The 16,969-nt window shown below is 46.2% G+C and overlaps 2 protein-coding genes across 2 annotated transcripts in view; one reads left to right on the top strand and one right to left on the bottom strand.

Moving 5' to 3' along the window:
- The first annotated feature begins 3,362 nt into the window (after window positions 1–3,362).
- hexim1 (HEXIM P-TEFb complex subunit 1) lies at window positions 3,363–5,388 on the top strand. Its single transcript, XM_069709134.1, has one exon. It carries the CDS (start codon window positions 3,548–3,550, stop codon window positions 4,679–4,681), a length of 1,134 nt encoding a protein of 377 aa, XP_069565235.1. The 5' UTR covers window positions 3,363–3,547; the 3' UTR covers window positions 4,682–5,388.
- A 2,598-nt stretch (window positions 5,389–7,986) lies between these two features.
- The window catches only part of arhgap23a (Rho GTPase activating protein 23a), a 33,506-nt gene continuing 24,523 nt past the window's right edge, over window positions 7,987–16,969 (bottom strand). Inside the window, 12 exon segments of the mRNA XM_069709106.1 lie at window positions 7,987–10,255; window positions 10,363–10,394; window positions 13,281–13,374; window positions 14,406–14,447; window positions 14,596–14,721; window positions 14,815–14,904; window positions 15,044–15,117; window positions 15,204–15,282; window positions 15,399–15,551; window positions 15,664–15,782; window positions 16,548–16,666; window positions 16,867–16,928. Coding sequence (XP_069565207.1) covers window positions 8,765–10,255; window positions 10,363–10,394; window positions 13,281–13,374; window positions 14,406–14,447; window positions 14,596–14,721; window positions 14,815–14,904; window positions 15,044–15,117; window positions 15,204–15,282; window positions 15,399–15,551; window positions 15,664–15,782; window positions 16,548–16,666; window positions 16,867–16,928 — 2,481 coding nt within the window. The 3' untranslated portion in view covers window positions 7,987–8,764.

Below are 16,969 nucleotides of genomic sequence, written 5' to 3'. Positions count from 1 at the left end.
CATCTTGTGCAGCCTGTACGTGCATGATGTCTGAGTGGATTTGAATGGTACTTTATGAAAGAGAAATAACAGACTGTAATCTTTGTGTGTGTGTGTGTGTGTGTGTGTGTGTGTGTAAGTAGATGGTGCTCACAGTACCAAAGCAATGGCTGCAAACTTAATTAAATCTTTGTAATGGAGTTATAACAGAGAACAGAGGGACCAGACCTCAGCTGGAGCAGGAGCTGCCAACGGAAGAGCAAAAAAATGTGATCTTCTCCTGATCCACAGCCATTCAAAGAGCACACATATTTACACACAGACACACACAAAGAAGCAGGTTTGGTAGGTTTGGGTGGAGAGATGTTAAGGTGAAATGTTTCTTTAACTCAGTCATTTATTGCGGCGGCTGCATCTCATGTTTTTCTGTTACATTTTTCCTCCCAAAATTTAAAAAAAAAACCCACCCATTTGGACCTGCAGGAAGTCTCCAACTGTGCTCAGACGGATATTAGCCAATGCCTAAAATGTACACTTCCAAGACCGTGCAATCACACTATACACAATTTTATTTATTTATTTTTTATAATTTTAATCTTTCATCTCCTCTCAATGGGCAGCAACAACCAACATTAGACAGGGTGAGAGATTAAGTCATGCCTGCTAATCCTCACAAGCTCTGATCTATGCAGGAGCAGCTTTGGGTTTCCTGTGGCTGCACCAGCTCCTTGATTCCAGAACATGGGACCCCCCCCACCCCTCCCTCCACCACCACCACCACCACCCTTACCGACATACGAACTAGGACGTCTCACCACCTCTTCCCTCAAAAAAAAAAAAAAAAAAAAAAAAAAGGATTTCCAGTTTCAGCTCCCTTATTTTGCCACTGAGCTGAAACTCTCGCCTGCTTCTATTAGTAGAAACAGTCGGCCTGTGTTGTTTGCAGCCAGTGGATATCCCCCCCCCAAGTCTTAGGAGAGAGACAGAAAGCAGTCAGCCACCGTCAGAGGTCACAGACTGAATAACCTAATTCTTCCATTAATGGAAGAGAAAACTGAAGATATATATATATATATATATATATATATATATATGTGTGTGTGTGTGTGTGTGTACAGTTAAAGATGCACTTGACTGATTGACAGCAACGCTTCCAGTCTGTCTTAATATTTCCTGTATGTGAATGTAAAGACTTGAACAAATAGACCAAGAACAGTACAGAACCAATAATTCAGATGTGCACTAAAAAAAATAATAAAAAAATTAAATTAAAAGAAAAAAGCTTTCCTTTTCCACTTAATTTTTTTTTAAACTGTATATTCTTACACAAGCTTGAAAGAAAAGGACGTTGTGCATTGTGATGAGAAGACTTCTTCCAAAAACAAACTATAAAGACAAAACAAAAACTACATGAAAGCTCCAGTGCTACCTGTTTTTTTTTTTGTTGTTGTGTTTTTTTTGCAGGATCCGGGCGCCGTCTACTTCCTGAAACTAAAGACAGTTAAATCGAAGATCTCACGCGGGGTGTTTTCACTCCGCTTGTGTTGTTGTTGTTGTTGTTGTTTCCTCCACCGTTTCTGGCTCAAACTTAAAACGTAACAATCAAATTTAATCGCAATACTGAGAGGAAACGCGCACACGAAATATTACAGTCCAGGAAGTACGCGGGTCCCTCACGGACACGTCGGCCTAGTTAGCAACTTTGCTAACGTTATCTTTTTTATTTTTTATTTTTTAAAGTGAATTGTTTTACTTCCGTTGCGTGCTCGCTGCATTTATATCGACGGATTTTTTTAATTTTTTTTTATAAAAATATATTCTTTGAAACTGCTCGACCATTCGTGGTTTATCAACTTTTATTATTATTATTATGTGATGCTAGCTAGCCTAGCTTCATGGCGGTCATCGTCACACCGGACCGTTTTTTACTGGTGAACGATTAAAACTTTTTAAAGGTTTATTATTATTTTATTTTGGTTTTTGGTGCGTATGGCTTCACATTTTTGCGGAGAAACGATGCAGTGTTTTTATTTTTTTTTTAATATTTTTGTGGGGAGCGACGAACCACGCAGCTCCGTATTGGCTAGCTTACGTTTGGCTACGAGCTCGTTTACTCTTAGCGGTTTTTAAAAATAATAATAATAAAATAAAAACTGTGTAAACACTCCAAAAAAAAAAGAAGTTAATCTACACCAACTCCCGTCGACCGGTAACAGGATTATTTAACGAGTCGCCTGACCCTCCCTTCGGACTGTGAACGCAGCGGCGGCTTCACAATAAATGTCATTTGTTTACGCTGATTCCAGACTTCACCTCCTCCTCCTCTCTCCTCCTCCTCCTCCTCCTCCTTGCCCAACAAACATATCCCTCCGCACAACACAAGACTACCGAGACCGAAACGTTTTGTTTTACCCAGCTGGCACCGGAACGACGCGTTTTTTTTTTTTAATGCCGCCGGTCGTGAAGAGCAGCTCCATTTTGAGAAGGAGCGGTATTTACTCGTTTTCTAACGTGAACATTGAAAGCGGACTAGTTCCCGCACGAGGTTTTCTTCATTTTGCTAAAAAATACAGGAGGCGTACAATGTATTGTTGACTCCAGCTTGGACTATTTGATCAGTAAATAAGAAAATAAACCCTACTGTCGTAAATATAAACACTTCTTATTTGCTCTCGCTTCGATATTATGTCATTCTAAGGAGATTAAGCGACCTTGTATATCGTAACTTTTAATCGTGCCCCCCTTAATTTGTAAATAGTAGCGTCCATAAAAAATGCCCGGGACTGCTTTCTTGGTGAGGATTACGCACTTTTGATTGACCGTTAGACCGTCCAATCACAAAATACCTTAAGCTTAGCAACAGTAAAGTTGCTCTCTTGTCCAATCAAAAAAGAGAAGGATGGGGTTTATCGGGCTCAAGATCCTGACATGTGATTGGTCGAAATGCTCGTCAGTTATCGTAGACTTGTGGTACATGTAGTTCGGTGGGGAGCTCTCCGCCAATGATCGGCTGGAATTAAAACCACATGCCCCACAATTCATTAGGTGTTACAAGCAGTAGCATGCGCGCGGCCAGAGGCGGAGCTGCTATATAAATACGAGCTCCCTCTTCTTGAGAAGCACACGGGACACTGTTGTGACGGTAGAACGTAGTCTCCCGGTGAGCGGTAGTTCTGACAGCATCGAAACGGTTAATGGTAGTTAGCGACAGTTGCTCTGACAAACCCTTGGAGGAGTAACAAGTGTTTACTGTTCGGAAGTGTACTTTTACTTTGCGAGAGTTTTGTTTTGAAAACGTCCAAAAAAAAAAAAAAAAAAAAAAAAAACCAGAAAAAAAAACTTTCTTTATCAATTTCGGTTCATTGTAATTTTTTTTTTTTTTTTTTTTTTTTTTTGAATAAGTTTATTTTGGTTCGGATTAAGTTGAACGTCTTTTCACGAACTTTGAAGCTCAAGCCTCGAAGGGCATGAACGTCATCTAAAATGTGCTAAAGAAAAAAAAAAAAAAAAAAAAAAAGACCAAAAAAAAAAAAAGAGAAAAGCGGAGCCATCGGAGCGGATCATCAGGATGACGGAGCCGGTGGAGCAGACCCATCACCTGAAAACTTCAGGCAGGCCATCAGGTGGGAGCAGCGGAGACGGTTTGGAGCATCTCCCGGCCAGCAACCATGGTAGACCGCTGAACGGCGACAGGGGGCGACAGAGAGAGCAGAAGCAGCAGCAGCAGCAGCAGCAGCAGCGGCGGGCGGAGAACTGTGGGGCTATCAACACAGACAAGTTATGGCAAATGAAAGGCGGACAGAGGGAGGTGTGCCCTGCCTTAGCGTCCGGAAACCAGCACCCGAAGTGCCCCGCTGCATCTCAGCCTCAGCAAAAAGCCGGTGTCCTTTCGGCGAGCGACGGTAATCACACCTCGCAAGGGAAAAACGGCGAAGACAGACCGCTGCAGGAGACTTTGAACCAGGTGCAGGAGAGTTTGCACGTCGACTCCGACACCGGCTTGGATGTGCGCCTGGGCAAGAAGAGGCACAGGCGCAGGACCTCCAGGAAGAAGCGCAACTGGAAGCCTTACAACAAACTTTCCTGGGAGGAAAAGAAAGCCCTGGAAGAGAGAGAGACGGCCAGGGCTTCGCGGATGAGAGAGGAGATGTTCGCCAAAGGGCTCCCGGTGGCCCCCTACAACACCACCCAGTTCCTGATGGACGAGCACGACCGAGAGGAGCCCGACCTCAACACCGAGACCGGGGTCAGGCGGCCTCTGGGGGTCGGCGCCCGCATGGAGGACACCGGCAGCGAGGAGGAGTTCTTCGACAACGAGGAGGACGACGACGACGACGGCAGCGGCGGCGGCGGCGGCGGAGGAGGCAGCGACGGCATCGGGAGGCCCGGCAACGCAGGTGGGGAGTTTCTCCAGAGAGACTTTTCCGAGACCTACGAGATGTACCACGTCGAGAGCCTGCAGAACATGACCAAGCAGGAACTGGTGCAGGAGTACCTGGAGCTGGAGAAGTGCATGTCCCGGCTGGAGGAGGAGAACAACCGGCTGAGGCGCGCCGTGCAGCCCGGCGGTCTGACCGTGGAGATCTCCCAGGTCCGGGTCGGAGAGATGGAGAGGGAGCTGGAGAGACTGAGAGCCCAAAACACGGAGCTGCTCCTGCAGAGCCAGCCCAGCAAGGACAGGGGGCAGGTCGCTACAAATTAAAGGACACATGTCAAGTAGGGAAAAACCATTGGAATAAGGTAAAAACAACAACAACAACAACAACAACATGGGACTACTGCATTTAAAAAAAAAAAAAAAAAAAACCAAATTGTCATCCGTTTTGTGTAATCACTTTGTCATCTGGACAATGAAGTCCTTGCATTGCGATGCAATACAATACTGACGTTTCTTTTCTATTAAGGTGTCCTGATCAAATTTGTTTTTCAAGAAGAAATGTAAATATTTCAAAATTAAGATTTTTTTTTTTTATTATTATTATTATTTTTTTTTATAAAGAGAAGGTATTTAACAACACCAGAATATTTTGTTTGTTTTCCCGGTCAACTCAGTTGGTGTCCACTGACATATGAGCCGTTTCATTTGTAATTTTTAAAGAAAACAAACATTGTATGTGGCATTTCCTCCCAGAAACTTAAAAAAAAAAAGAAATTCCAGCTAATCTGGCCAGCCTGCAAAGACTGCTTTTTTTTATTTTTATTTTTATGTTGTTTATTTTTTTTTTGCAGCAGTAAACTCCAGAGTGAACATTTTAACAGTTGTGTGTTAACATTAGTTCCAATAATAATAATAATAATAATATATATATTGAAGTTCTGATTTCAAGCTGTCATGTGTTGTAAAAGCCTGCTAAAAAAAAAATAACAACCAAACAACAGGAAGGGGTTAATAAAAGCTGCAGTGAGGAACTACTGTCTGTGGCTTTTGTCAGATTATAATCCCTAATCTTTTTATTATTTATTTTTTTGTCTTGCGAGGATCCCGGACAGGGCCAGACACACGACACGAGTGGGCTCTGAATAGGAAGAAGACGAGGAGGAGGGGGTTGTGGGGGTGGGGGAGAAGGTGGAGGAGATGCTGCTTTTTATGAAGGCGAACCCACTCACAGCTAAATCTGTGAGGCAGGAAGAAATGCAAAAATGGGTTTTTACTGCTCTTCTTTCTGATCAAATCTGGAGAAGTGTGGGTCACGTGAAAAGTCCCACCCCCCCCTCCAAAAAAATAATCAGCAGAAAATTGTGCTAATAAAGCTTCTTTTTCCCTTCTTTTTAGGATAATCCGTTTAAACAGATTTCCAGTGTTACAGCCGATGTTTACAGAATGCATAAATATACAAGTTAAAAATACGAGCCTCAGTGGTTTAGAGTAAGTTTTCCCTCGTGCCTCCGGAGAGGCAATCTGTGCCCGGAGGCCTGGAGGGACATTTCCAGTCTGCGGCCTCCAGGGGGCGACATTCAGCTCCTATTTATAAGTTGCCTGCGCTGCAAAAGCCACAAGAGCTTCCTGTGAAGTGTGTCTTGCAAAAAAAACAAAAAAACAACAACAAAAAGACATCTCAAAATCAAACGCACGTGAAGCCTTTTTTGTTTTTTCTTTCTTAAACATAGTTCTGTTTATTTACATCATATAACCTCGCTTTAAAGCACACAGCCGTGAGGGGAAATGATTTCAGGCGGACAACCTTTTTATTTAAATTTGTTTTTTTTAAGTCCAGTTCATTTTCATATTAGTTATACTCGAAAGCAATTCCAAATGTACACAATACAATATGTTACATATTAAGATAGTATGTACAAAAAAAAAAAAAAAAAAGATTTGAAAATACAATAATGGGACATTAGGTAAAAATCACATTTCAGACAACACACACCAACTGTTGAGGTTTCCTTTTTCGATGAAGTCACGAAGGGCTGCTTCATCTGGAGGAAACTGGATGTTGTCTGGCATGACCTAATGCAGTTTAAGGGAGGGGAAAGGGGGCGGGGAGGGGGTGGGTTGGGGGGGGGGTGGGTTAGGGCTTGTTAGGTGTACCATATTCACACACGGTGGGTTACGAGGCAAAAGAGCGATGACCTCAGTTTGTTAAGAAAAAGCAGCTGAGAGAATAATACGCCTTTTTTCTTTTTTTTCTCCCCCTCTTAGCAGCATCGGTAAATAGCTGTTAATGCCTCCGTTTGAAAGGCAGAGAGAAGTGCATAGACGTGTCCTTGGCTTGAAGTGTGCTTCTTCTTCTTTTTTTTTTCTTCTTCTTTTTCTCTCAGTTATATCACTTGTAATTAATGTACACATCTTTGGGGTCCGTGCCTTAGTTTATACCGTCAGCCACAGCAGAGGAGGGAGCGAGAACCCAGAAATAACGACGAGGGAAACGGGAAGATGAGAAGCGAGCATGGCACTGCAGAACAAAAACAAAAAAACAAAAAAAACACATTCCAGAAATCAGGCACTTGTAGAAAAAATCTTGAGGTAAGACAAGACTAGAACTTATTTATTATTATCATCGTCGCTGCTACTCTTCTTCACCGGGTTATTTGGTCAGATGGAAACAAGGCGAGTCTCTGGCGACTCCTCGAGCTGCACCTCCTGTTTTTGTTGTTGGGTTTTTTTTTCTTCTCTGGTGGCAAATTGGATCCACGCTCAAGAAACAATAGAACATTTTACGACATTCTTGCTTTCATTTCCTGCAATGTACCATCCCCCCCCCCCCCTCCCCACCTCCTCAGCCGGGGGAGGATTTATCACAACCTGACCCGATGGGAGGAAAAAACAAACTCGTCACGTAACCCCCTCCCACCACCCCCACCCCCCTTTCCCACCCCCCCACCCGAGGTAACAAGTACGCCGAGAGACGCAGCAGTCTGTCGAGACACCGTCGGGGCTTCGTACTTCGTCTCCGGCTCAGTGAGTGCGAGCGGATCTGCGGGGGCGACCGCTCGGTAATCCCGGACACGAGCAACCGAGGGAACGACGAGGTCAGCCGTCGCGAGTGCCACCTGATAATTTAACCGGATTTACGTTTCATCGCTGGCTACGTTGCAGTTACTGGAGAGTTTTCGCGCAGCGATCGGGAGTATTAAGACGACGCCTGGTGAGATAAAAGGTTTTCCTGCACAGTGCTGCGAATCGGAGAGAGAAAAGGCCATCGATGAGGAAATAAGGAACAGTCGGAGTCGCGTTCATCTCGTCTCCGTCGAACAGGTAACGCCCGAGAGGTGAAATCACAATAAAAGTACTTTTTTTTTTTAGTTATTTTTTAACTTTAATACAAAATATATATATATAATATATATATATTGAATATAAAACAAAACAAAAACAAACAAAAAAAAGAATATATTAAGGGAAACATTTCAAGTAACATCTTGAAGGAAACGACTGTGCACTTTGTACGCACTTTTTGTAAACCATTAAAAAAAAAAAAAGTAAAAACAAATATGATAATATTTATATTTACAAAAGGTTAACTTAACAAGGCTTTGTACAAATGTTACAAAAAAAAAAATGTATTTATTTTTTATTTTTTTTTGCTCAACACAAACACCTGCACGCTCGGACATGATCACGAATATTGTTGCGCAAACACACATAAACATTATTAACAAGTAGAGAGAGGCGACTGTAACCGAGCGTGTCGGCGACCGAACGGATCTCCCGTGAGGGGAAGCGAGAGAGTTACAGTGTCTGTGGTCGGAGGAGAAGGAGGAGGAGGAGGAGGAGGAGGAACAGATTAGGAAGACTGATATGAAAAAAAAAAAAAAATCAGCTGATCTCCCTCTTGAAATGGTTTTAAAACGACTTTTAAATTTGTGTTCTCGTGGCCGTCTCTCGCGGATCACTGAACGTGGGTTCGGAAACATTTTTGCGATACAGTTAAAACCCCGCTGCGACAAGAAAAGCACCATTTCTTTTCTCGGGGAGCCGGAGGAAAGGCCGCGTTTCAAGCATCTTCCTCCGGCCACCCGAAGGGATTCAAACCCTTTGATTTGTGTCGTCTTGCGAGTCGAGGCCGGGAAGGAAAGGAAGAGAAGACGACCCGGAAAGGATGCCCGGCGGGGAAGAGAATTCTTGGCTGCGACGTGGATTTGGTGGTTGAGGTCTGTTTGTGTCCCTGTGTCGTTTCTATAAAAGCACACGTAGAGGAAACGGAAAAAAAAACACACAAAAAAAAAAAAGCTTTGGCAACACTGGAACGCCCCTCGTCATGCAAACGGAGCTCATCGAAAAGAATAAAGGGTGCTGCTGCTGCTGCTGCTGACGGTTCACCTGGAAACCAACCAAGCAGGCTCACAGGTACTGGTGGAACCGAGAGGTGGGCGCCTGACGTGCGGCCGGTCCTTGGTCGAGCCCGTCCGCGTCCCGGGGCGGCCCTTGCGCTTTGACCTGGTTCTGGTTGATGGGAGACAAGGGGAAGTCGTTGACGTTCAGCGGGGGTCTCTTCTCGGACGTCTCGGTCGGGGAGGCCACCACGGTGTGTCTGCGCCAGGCCCGTCTCTTCCGGCGCGTCTCCGGCGACAGCGGCTTGCGCAGGCCCACGATGCGCAGGTCGTCGGCCGAGCCGAGCAGCCGGGCGCAGACGTGCTCGTGCAGCGACCTGCCGCCCGGGCCGGTCGGCGTGAAGGAGGCGGCCTCGCTGGGCGGCAGGGCCGGTTTGGGTCGGGCCGGGCGCAGGCTCTCCTGGCTGCTGCCCGACGAAGGGTTGGTTCTGGAGGTCTCCCTCTTGACTCTGGGCGCGCCTTCCGGCCCGGAGCCGGAGCCCGAGCCGGCGCCGGCGCCCCCGGACAGCTCCAGCAGGTCCAGCGAGCGAGCCTTGGACTTCTCCGACTTCAGCTTCTTCCTGGCCAGAGTGTCGCACTGGATCAGCTTGTGGGAGTTGAAGGAGGGCCGCGAGTGCAGTCTGTGAGTGGTGGAGGAGGAGGAGGACGAGGGCGTGGTGGAGCGCGCCCCTCCTTCGCTCCTCTCCGCCGAGTCCGGCATGTGTGTGAGGGCAGTGGGCGGGGCCAGAAGGTTCGTGGGCGAGAGAACGGGGGGTTTGTAGTGTGTGTAGAGGAAGCTGCGCGGCTGCGGCGCCGCCGGCTGAGTGCTGGCGGCCGCCGTCGGGTGTTTGTCGGGCGCCGTCGGGTGTTTGTCGGGCGCCGTCGGGTGTTTGTCGGGCCTCTCCTGGGTGAGCGAGCGCGACGCGAAGCCGCTCTCGTTGTCCGTCTCGCTCACCAGCTCGCTGTGCTCGTCGTCCGCGTCGTCGCCCCGCCCCTCCGACCCCAAGCTCCGCCCTAACGTGGAGAGCGTGGAGTAACCGGACACGATGGAGCGGGCGTCCTCCGGCGCTCGCCACGGCGGCCCCTTCGCCTCCGCCTGCACCTCCTCCTCCTGCAACAACAAGGCCGCCTGCCTTCCTCTCGCCTCCTCTTCCTCCTTGCGGCACGGCCGACTGGGAACGACCTCCGCCGCCTCCTCTTCTACCTCCTCTTTCGCTCGGCTTTCTGCAACTTCCTCATCGTTCTCCTCCTCTTCTTCCTCTTCTTCTTCTTCCTCTTCGTCGTCGTCCTCCTCTCCCTCTGCTCGAGGAGCAGTGTCTGCCACCGGCGACTCCGCCTCCTCTTCCTCCTCCGCCCCCGGGTGTCCGGCTTTGGTCGGCTCGTGCTCGGAGTCGTCGTCGGTGCTGCTGCCCACGCGCCGGCCGTTGTGGCGCTTCCTGCGTTTGCGGCCCGTGACGGCGGACATGATGGACAGAGTCAGGAAGTCCTTGGCTCTGAGGTCCTTCTTTGACCCCCACGACCCCTGAGAGGAGGAGGAGGAGGAGGAGGAGACGTCACTTTAGCGCCGGCACATCTTCTATGCTACACGATGTTGAACAATAACCTCGCACCGTGTGAAAAAGACGTTACCTTAGATTTCGCTGAGTCACTGTTGGTTGAGTCTGGGGAAAAAGAAAGAAAGACATCAGCGGGTCAGAACGGTGGAAGTCAACAGAAGGCCAGAACAGTCATTGGTGGAGGACACGGAGGCCGTGAAGGGACAATAAATCACAAAAAACTGCTCCTGCACTGCTCTCTGTGTTCGAGGCTTGATATTACCGTGGAGCGGTGGGGGGAGGGGGGGGGGGGGAGATTTCCATCAGCTGTAAAGAGGAAAACACCTGCTGTGACATCATCACAACATACTTGTACGTTTCTGTTGTCGTGAGCAGTGCAGCTGCAGTTTTGGGTCCTCTTTCTGACTGATTACAAAAATAAAGTACAAATCCCTTTGACGACATGTGAGGACCTTTGTGAGGGTCTCCCTCCGTGCCCTCCGATCATGACGCCCCCCCCCCCCCCCCCCAAGAGAAAATATGTAGACACTGCAGTGTGTGGAGGAAAAAAAACAAACAGTGATTGGAGGGGGGAAGCGGGGGTGGGGGGTGGGGGGGGGGGGGTGTTGGGGAGGTGAAACGGCATTAGGAAACCACGGCACACACCGATGACATCACCAAACAAAAACACAAAAAAAAACACTGACGACATCAGTCGGTGAAGGAAGCAGAAATAATCAAGAGAGTGAAAAGACACACATTCCCTCACAAACACACCGATGCGGCTGGTTTGTTTTTCTTTCACATGTTGTATGAAATCTCCGGGGGGGGGGGGGGGGGTTCGAGGAGGAGCCGTTTCTGATGTGCCGATGACATCGGTGGTTAATATCCCTTCATTTTGTGCCCAGCTTGGAGATTTTGGCCTTCACGGTTCATATTTTGTCTTTGTATCGTTGACCCACCAAAAGGAAGTCCTTAGGTCAGCCATTTTGACGAGTTTGCAATCAAAACAGGACAACTATGTTTGGTTCCAGCTCCTCTAATGTGAGGATATGTTGCTAATTGAAAATATTGTGAAAAGACACTTTCTGATGACACTTGAAACTCGTCTTGGACCTTTTCAACTATTTTCTGAGCTTCGAGGAAAAGTAATTTTTCCTATTAAATTATCTGCTGATTGTTACTAATATATTACAAATATTAAACATGAACTTGAGGGGTCAAATAAAGACGTTCACTCCATACAATAATCTATATACAGTTCTGCAGCACACTAATCTTTACCTTTAACGTTTCTCAGCGAATGTGCAACATTACTCAATACTCAAAATCTCCATTTCGTTCTCTTTGGCGCCCCCTATGGCGATAAGCGGTAAATGCAGCTGTGTTTTTAGATTTCACTTCACTTCCCAGAAATCCAATCTGTTAGTTTTTCACTAACTGCTCCGCGTGTGGGTTTTTTTTTCCTGAGAAAGTCCCCATTGAATGTTCAGTTTGTAACCCTGCAAATACAAAAAGCTCTTCATCAACGGACCACAGGCTCAATAACCATGGTGATACCTCACTCAGTTATAGATAGCTACTTATAATATTCAAGATTATTTGAGGTACGGTTCCATTTTACACACATTTTATGAGGTAGGGGATATTACAGTACGTGCTATTCTTGTGTACGCCCTGTTCTGGTGGTGTTAACGCTCCGTATTCTTACTTCACATCACCTGAAAAGATTGTCTGTTATGTCTCATCATCATCATCATGAAGAAATTTCCCCTCGGGGATTAATAAAGTGTATAAAATCAAAAAATCAAAAATCAAAGCATCATCATCATGTCAATCAAGAAGCTTTGCACAACATATTTTATTCTAAAAGTAAATAAGCACTGACATCACGGGTCAGAAACGGCACCACCTAGAGTCCCTCCAGAGGTACAAGTGGAGTTTCGGAGCCCGATGAGTGGCGCTGCACAGGTTTTAAAACCAACCGTCTGTCCCCCCCCCCCCCCCCCCCCCTGTAGGATGATCGCGGAGCGGCGCTCGGTCACCAGTGAGGGAGGCGTCTCCCGGTGACAGACGGCAGTTTTACACCCCCAGTGTCACAGACAGCAGCGTTAACAGGCAAGAAGGGCGTCCAGTCATCCATTAATTCATTAGTCAGACCGGGGCGACAGCGAAGTGACATATTGTTGTTGTTGTTGTTGTTTTTTTACCGACACCGAGAGGGAGACGCACGACTTTCAGGAGGGTAATGGAGGCTATGGAGACGACACAAACCATCACCACCGTTAACACACTCCCTCTAAGCACACACCCATTATGTCACTTTCACAATATGATGCACTGACGCAGTTGCACGCGCACGCACACACACACACACACACACACACGCACGCACGCACACACACACACACACACATATTGCCAGGGGAGTTCCCATCCTACCGCAGTGGCTGCTCCACAGGCTCAGCTAAGAGAAAGGAAATGCAGAAACGTACAGAGAGAGTGAAAGATGAGCAACGTGGAGGCGGAGAAATCTAGAGGTCAGCAGAGAGGAGAGAAGTAAAAGGCACGCTATCAAACACAGAAACACTCCCGCGTGATAACGAGCGCAACACTTTCCAATTCTTCTTGCTGCGTTCCAGTTCCGTTGGAAAAGTAGGAAATTCTGGCTTTAAAGTGGGACAAACTTCCCAAGCTGGACTCTCAAGTCACGGGAGGAATGGAGCCGTCGGACTTCACGCCAGAAGACACTTGAGGGGATTTACACTTGACATGCTTTTAAAACCTAAGAACTGCATCTCCTACATTTTATCGTGAAACTTGGCAGATTTGTTGACTCGAGTGTGAGAAGTACCCGGACTCGCACACTAGTGGAGGGGAATTTCCTACTTCCAGCTTTAAATGAAAAGCAGCGTTCATTTTGGGGTGGGGTGGAGGGGGTTGGTGGGCAATTTCAAATCTACCGGTCGGCTCGGTGAGTGAAAGGCAGAGAGCCGTGGACGCTGCGCTCACCTGAGGCCTCCCCGAGGAAAGTGGTCCTGCCGATGTTGGGGAGCAGGTGGTCGATGTTGGGGGCGGGCTGCACGTCCTCCGTGTCCACCGGCGTCTGCGGGGACAGACACGAGGCCGACAGCGTCAGAGGCTGGCACTCACAGCGAGAACTGAAGCAGCTCATCCATAAACTGTAAAGTGTTGCTAAATTGATGAGTCTAATGTTTAATGAGGTTTTTTTGTTTTTGTTTTAAGATATCCCTGGGGATTGTTATTATTTATTACAGGTAGTAGAGAGATGTCAGGACTTTGTAATGTGTTTAGCATCTTAAAACCTATATTTTTAGTGATTAAGTGCGGCTGGGCAATATATCCATATTATATCGACATTGTGATATAAGACTAGATGCTATCTTAGATTCTGGATAATCATAACATCATAATATTGCATATATATCTTTTCCTGGTTTTAAAGGCTGAATTACAGTAATTGGTCATTTCTTGAATTAAAGACTGTTCCAGCTGTCATAATGTCCACATTCATGTTCATCATCTATAAAAAAAAAAAAAAATCCCAGTGTAAATATTTGCCGGAAGCACCAACAGTCATAGTTATACTATACTACAATAAGATCACACTAGATGTCACCAATCAAACAGCAGTGACTTATTGGTTTGATCAACGACTCCATGACATGATGAAAAATAATTAACCCCTTAGTTTGTATTTTTCTTCAACATTAAAAACATCCCATTTATTAAAGTTTTTTTTTTTTTTTTACTGTCACCATCTTGTAACAACACACGATATGGCAAAAAACTAAATATACAAAGTCAAACAGCTGCTACAAATATAAGCCAGTGAAGTACATGTCAGGGTTTGTTAAAAGCTGACTCTTATTACAGAGCGTGTCAAATTATTATTAGATCGTTGTTTATATGGTTGCATTTTTGTTGTGACCTGCTAATAAAAAATAGATGCAGTTAATGTCGAAGTTAAGGCTGCAAAAAAACCCAAAAAAACAAGCTACACTTTGACTTGTAGTTTTCAAAGCTGCTGCATGTTTCCTGTTGCATTTTTTTTAAACCACCTGTTGTACTCTTCATTTTCTAAAGTCTTCTGCTCCCCACAATAAAGACACAAACCTTTTCATCTTTGTCCAGCTCGTCTGTGAAAAACCAGGTGCACTACAAGAGTCACAGAGAGAAACAGACATTTAGCACGAAAAGCCATTTTACTAAGTGTTTATGTGTATGCATGCGTGTGTGTGTGTGTGTGTGTGTGTGTGTGTGTGTGTGTGTGTGTGTGTGTGTGTGTGGGCGTCACATCTCTCACATGTTGGATGAGCGTCTCCACTATCTTGTAGCGGTCGGGCATGTGCGTGACCATGTCTTTCATGTTGTCCTCAGACGTCCGGACCAGCGTCGGCCCGAACACCAGAGCCAGGTTACGAGGCTCCATCTGAACGCGCCCAGCAGAGGTCACGTGACATTAATACCAGGGACTTTACATGGAAACACGATTCATTTGAATAGAAAATCTCATCCGACGCACCTTGTTTTTATCGGAGCTGTCGGCCACAGTCTTCAGGTGACCAACCAGGAACTTCAGCGTGTGGTAATAATAATCCGGGAGGTCTCGGATCTGCCGGAGAGACAAACGACACCGATGATAAACCTGTTTAACCTGCAGGACTTCTGCACACACACACACTTTAACCAGGAGGGTAAATGATGCTGTTCCACTGAACTCGTGAACACAAAACAAACAAACACGAACGAACCAGCTTCTTCATGGTCTTCAGTCTGTCCGACGCGTTTTCCATCCGATTGGCGTCGATGAAGTCGTTGTACTTGTCTGTTAAGATGTAAGAAATATTAAAACGCGTGCAAAAGGCGAGACGGCGTGGCAGCATGAGGTGGCACGTCGTGTTTTGGACTCACCGTTGGTGAAAAGCGGCTCTGGGAGTTTCCTGAAGAAGGATTTGAGTAAACTGCTGACGACGTTGAGGTCTTGCCATTTCTGCGGACGACAGAGGACGGAAATATTTCACCTCCCGCACACGACTGAGACCGTGTTGTTGAATAAAGTCGAAGCAAACCCGCCCGGTTTGACGGTTTATTTCCCGTCGCCCTCACCTCCTCCGCGGGGTTGATCTCCACGCCCTTGTTGAGCTGGTCCTGGAGCGACGACACCATGGCGTTATTCCCCGGTACTCGGTAGATGCCGGTGTATTCCAGCCCCATGTCCTCCACCAGACCACAGCAGATCTCCACGATCAGCGGGATGAACTGAGAGGGAAGAAGGACAACGGATGTAAACACAGAGCATTAAGAGAAAAAAAAATAAAAATAAAATCAGCTCCAACGCGTTCAGGTGGAGACGGAGGTTGAAGCGGCCGACCTTGTTATCGACACCGGGCTGACAGTCCTCCAACCTCACGCCGAAAGCTTTGGGTCCGGTCTTCTTCGTCTTCTTCATGATGTTGATTCCCCACGGAGACTTGGGAGGGCTGCTCTCATCTGGGGACGGATCGAACACTACATTAGATTTTGGAGCTCGACACAGAGCCTCAATGCTGGAAATATGGGACTGCATGAGCAGATATTAGAATTAATACCTGTAGAATGATGTAAAAGGATTTCTACAAGACTTATACATCTTGATGTAAAGAATTAGAAATACAAATAAAAGTTATCATCTTATTTTTATTTCTGTATTACTTACTTTGACACTATGCTGCCTTATCTTTGGTTATTCCACGTTCTGTTTACAGCATATGCGCCATAGAAGTATTGACTTTGGTTCTAAGTCAGTCTTGTTTTTATTTTTGTTTAGTGTTCATGTTAAAAAGCACAATATGGTTAAAATATGGTCAAAAACACTGAAAAGAAATGTCCTGTTTTAGCGTAAAATTATTAGCTATAAGCAGAATAACAAATTCATCGATTTATTTCCCTTTCGTCATATAAAACTGAATTACCCATAGCTAATGCCAACAGTGAAAAAGCTTACAGGTGAAAATGAGTCTTAATAACTTCTGATATTTTAATAAAAACAAATGTAAAACAGTTGCCAGTTTTGGAGGTGCGCTCTGTCAACAATTCACCAAATGGCACCTTTAGAAGAAGAGTGAATTTGAACGACTAAACGATGCGGTTTCCACAACTTTGTAGAGATCAAATTTACAAATAGCAACTCGAAAATTATTTTGTTAAATTGACCCCAGGTCCCCTCTAAAAATACCACTGAGCGACATCGACGGTTCTTTCCCCCCCGACACTGACCTTTGCCGTCTGATTTCGGGGATCGCGGCGCTCCGGCAGCGTTCTCCTGCTTATTGAGCAGGAAGGGAGGCTTCATGCGGGGCAACCTGGGAGACGAGTCCGGCTTGCTGGCTGTGGGACTGCAGGGGGAGACAGAGAGACGGCTGTAAGTCCAGCTGAATGTCTTCCATTGACAACGATCTACTGTATATCTGCTGAGGGGGTCAGGAGCTGATACATCCTGAAAAACTATTTACACTCACATTCAAACTTTTTTTTTTGGAGTTGCTAATTATTGCAACCTGATTTTAAGGTTATTTCAGGTCCTCGGCTGACTCACCTTTGTTTTCTGTAGTCATTAAGCTTCTTATTGATGAGGGCCTGTCTGGAGACGCCGAGCTCCTGCAACAACAAACACATCTTCATGATGACTCCGTGATGCT

This window comes from Brachyistius frenatus, unplaced genomic scaffold (assembly GCF_029030835.1).
Source record: "Brachyistius frenatus isolate BFR_SWC_R1_liver_20210118 unplaced genomic scaffold, ASM2903083v1 Contig_80, whole genome shotgun sequence".
Classification (NCBI taxonomy): Eukaryota; Metazoa; Chordata; class Actinopteri; family Embiotocidae; genus Brachyistius; species Brachyistius frenatus.
The sequence above is the reverse complement of the archived record's forward strand: the minus strand, read 5'-3'. Positions and strand labels throughout refer to the sequence as shown.

Coding starts and splice junctions, on each gene's coding strand:
- hexim1 (XM_069709134.1), top strand. CDS start 3,548: ATGACGGAGCCGGTGGAGCAGACCCATCACCTGAAAACTTCAGGCAGG.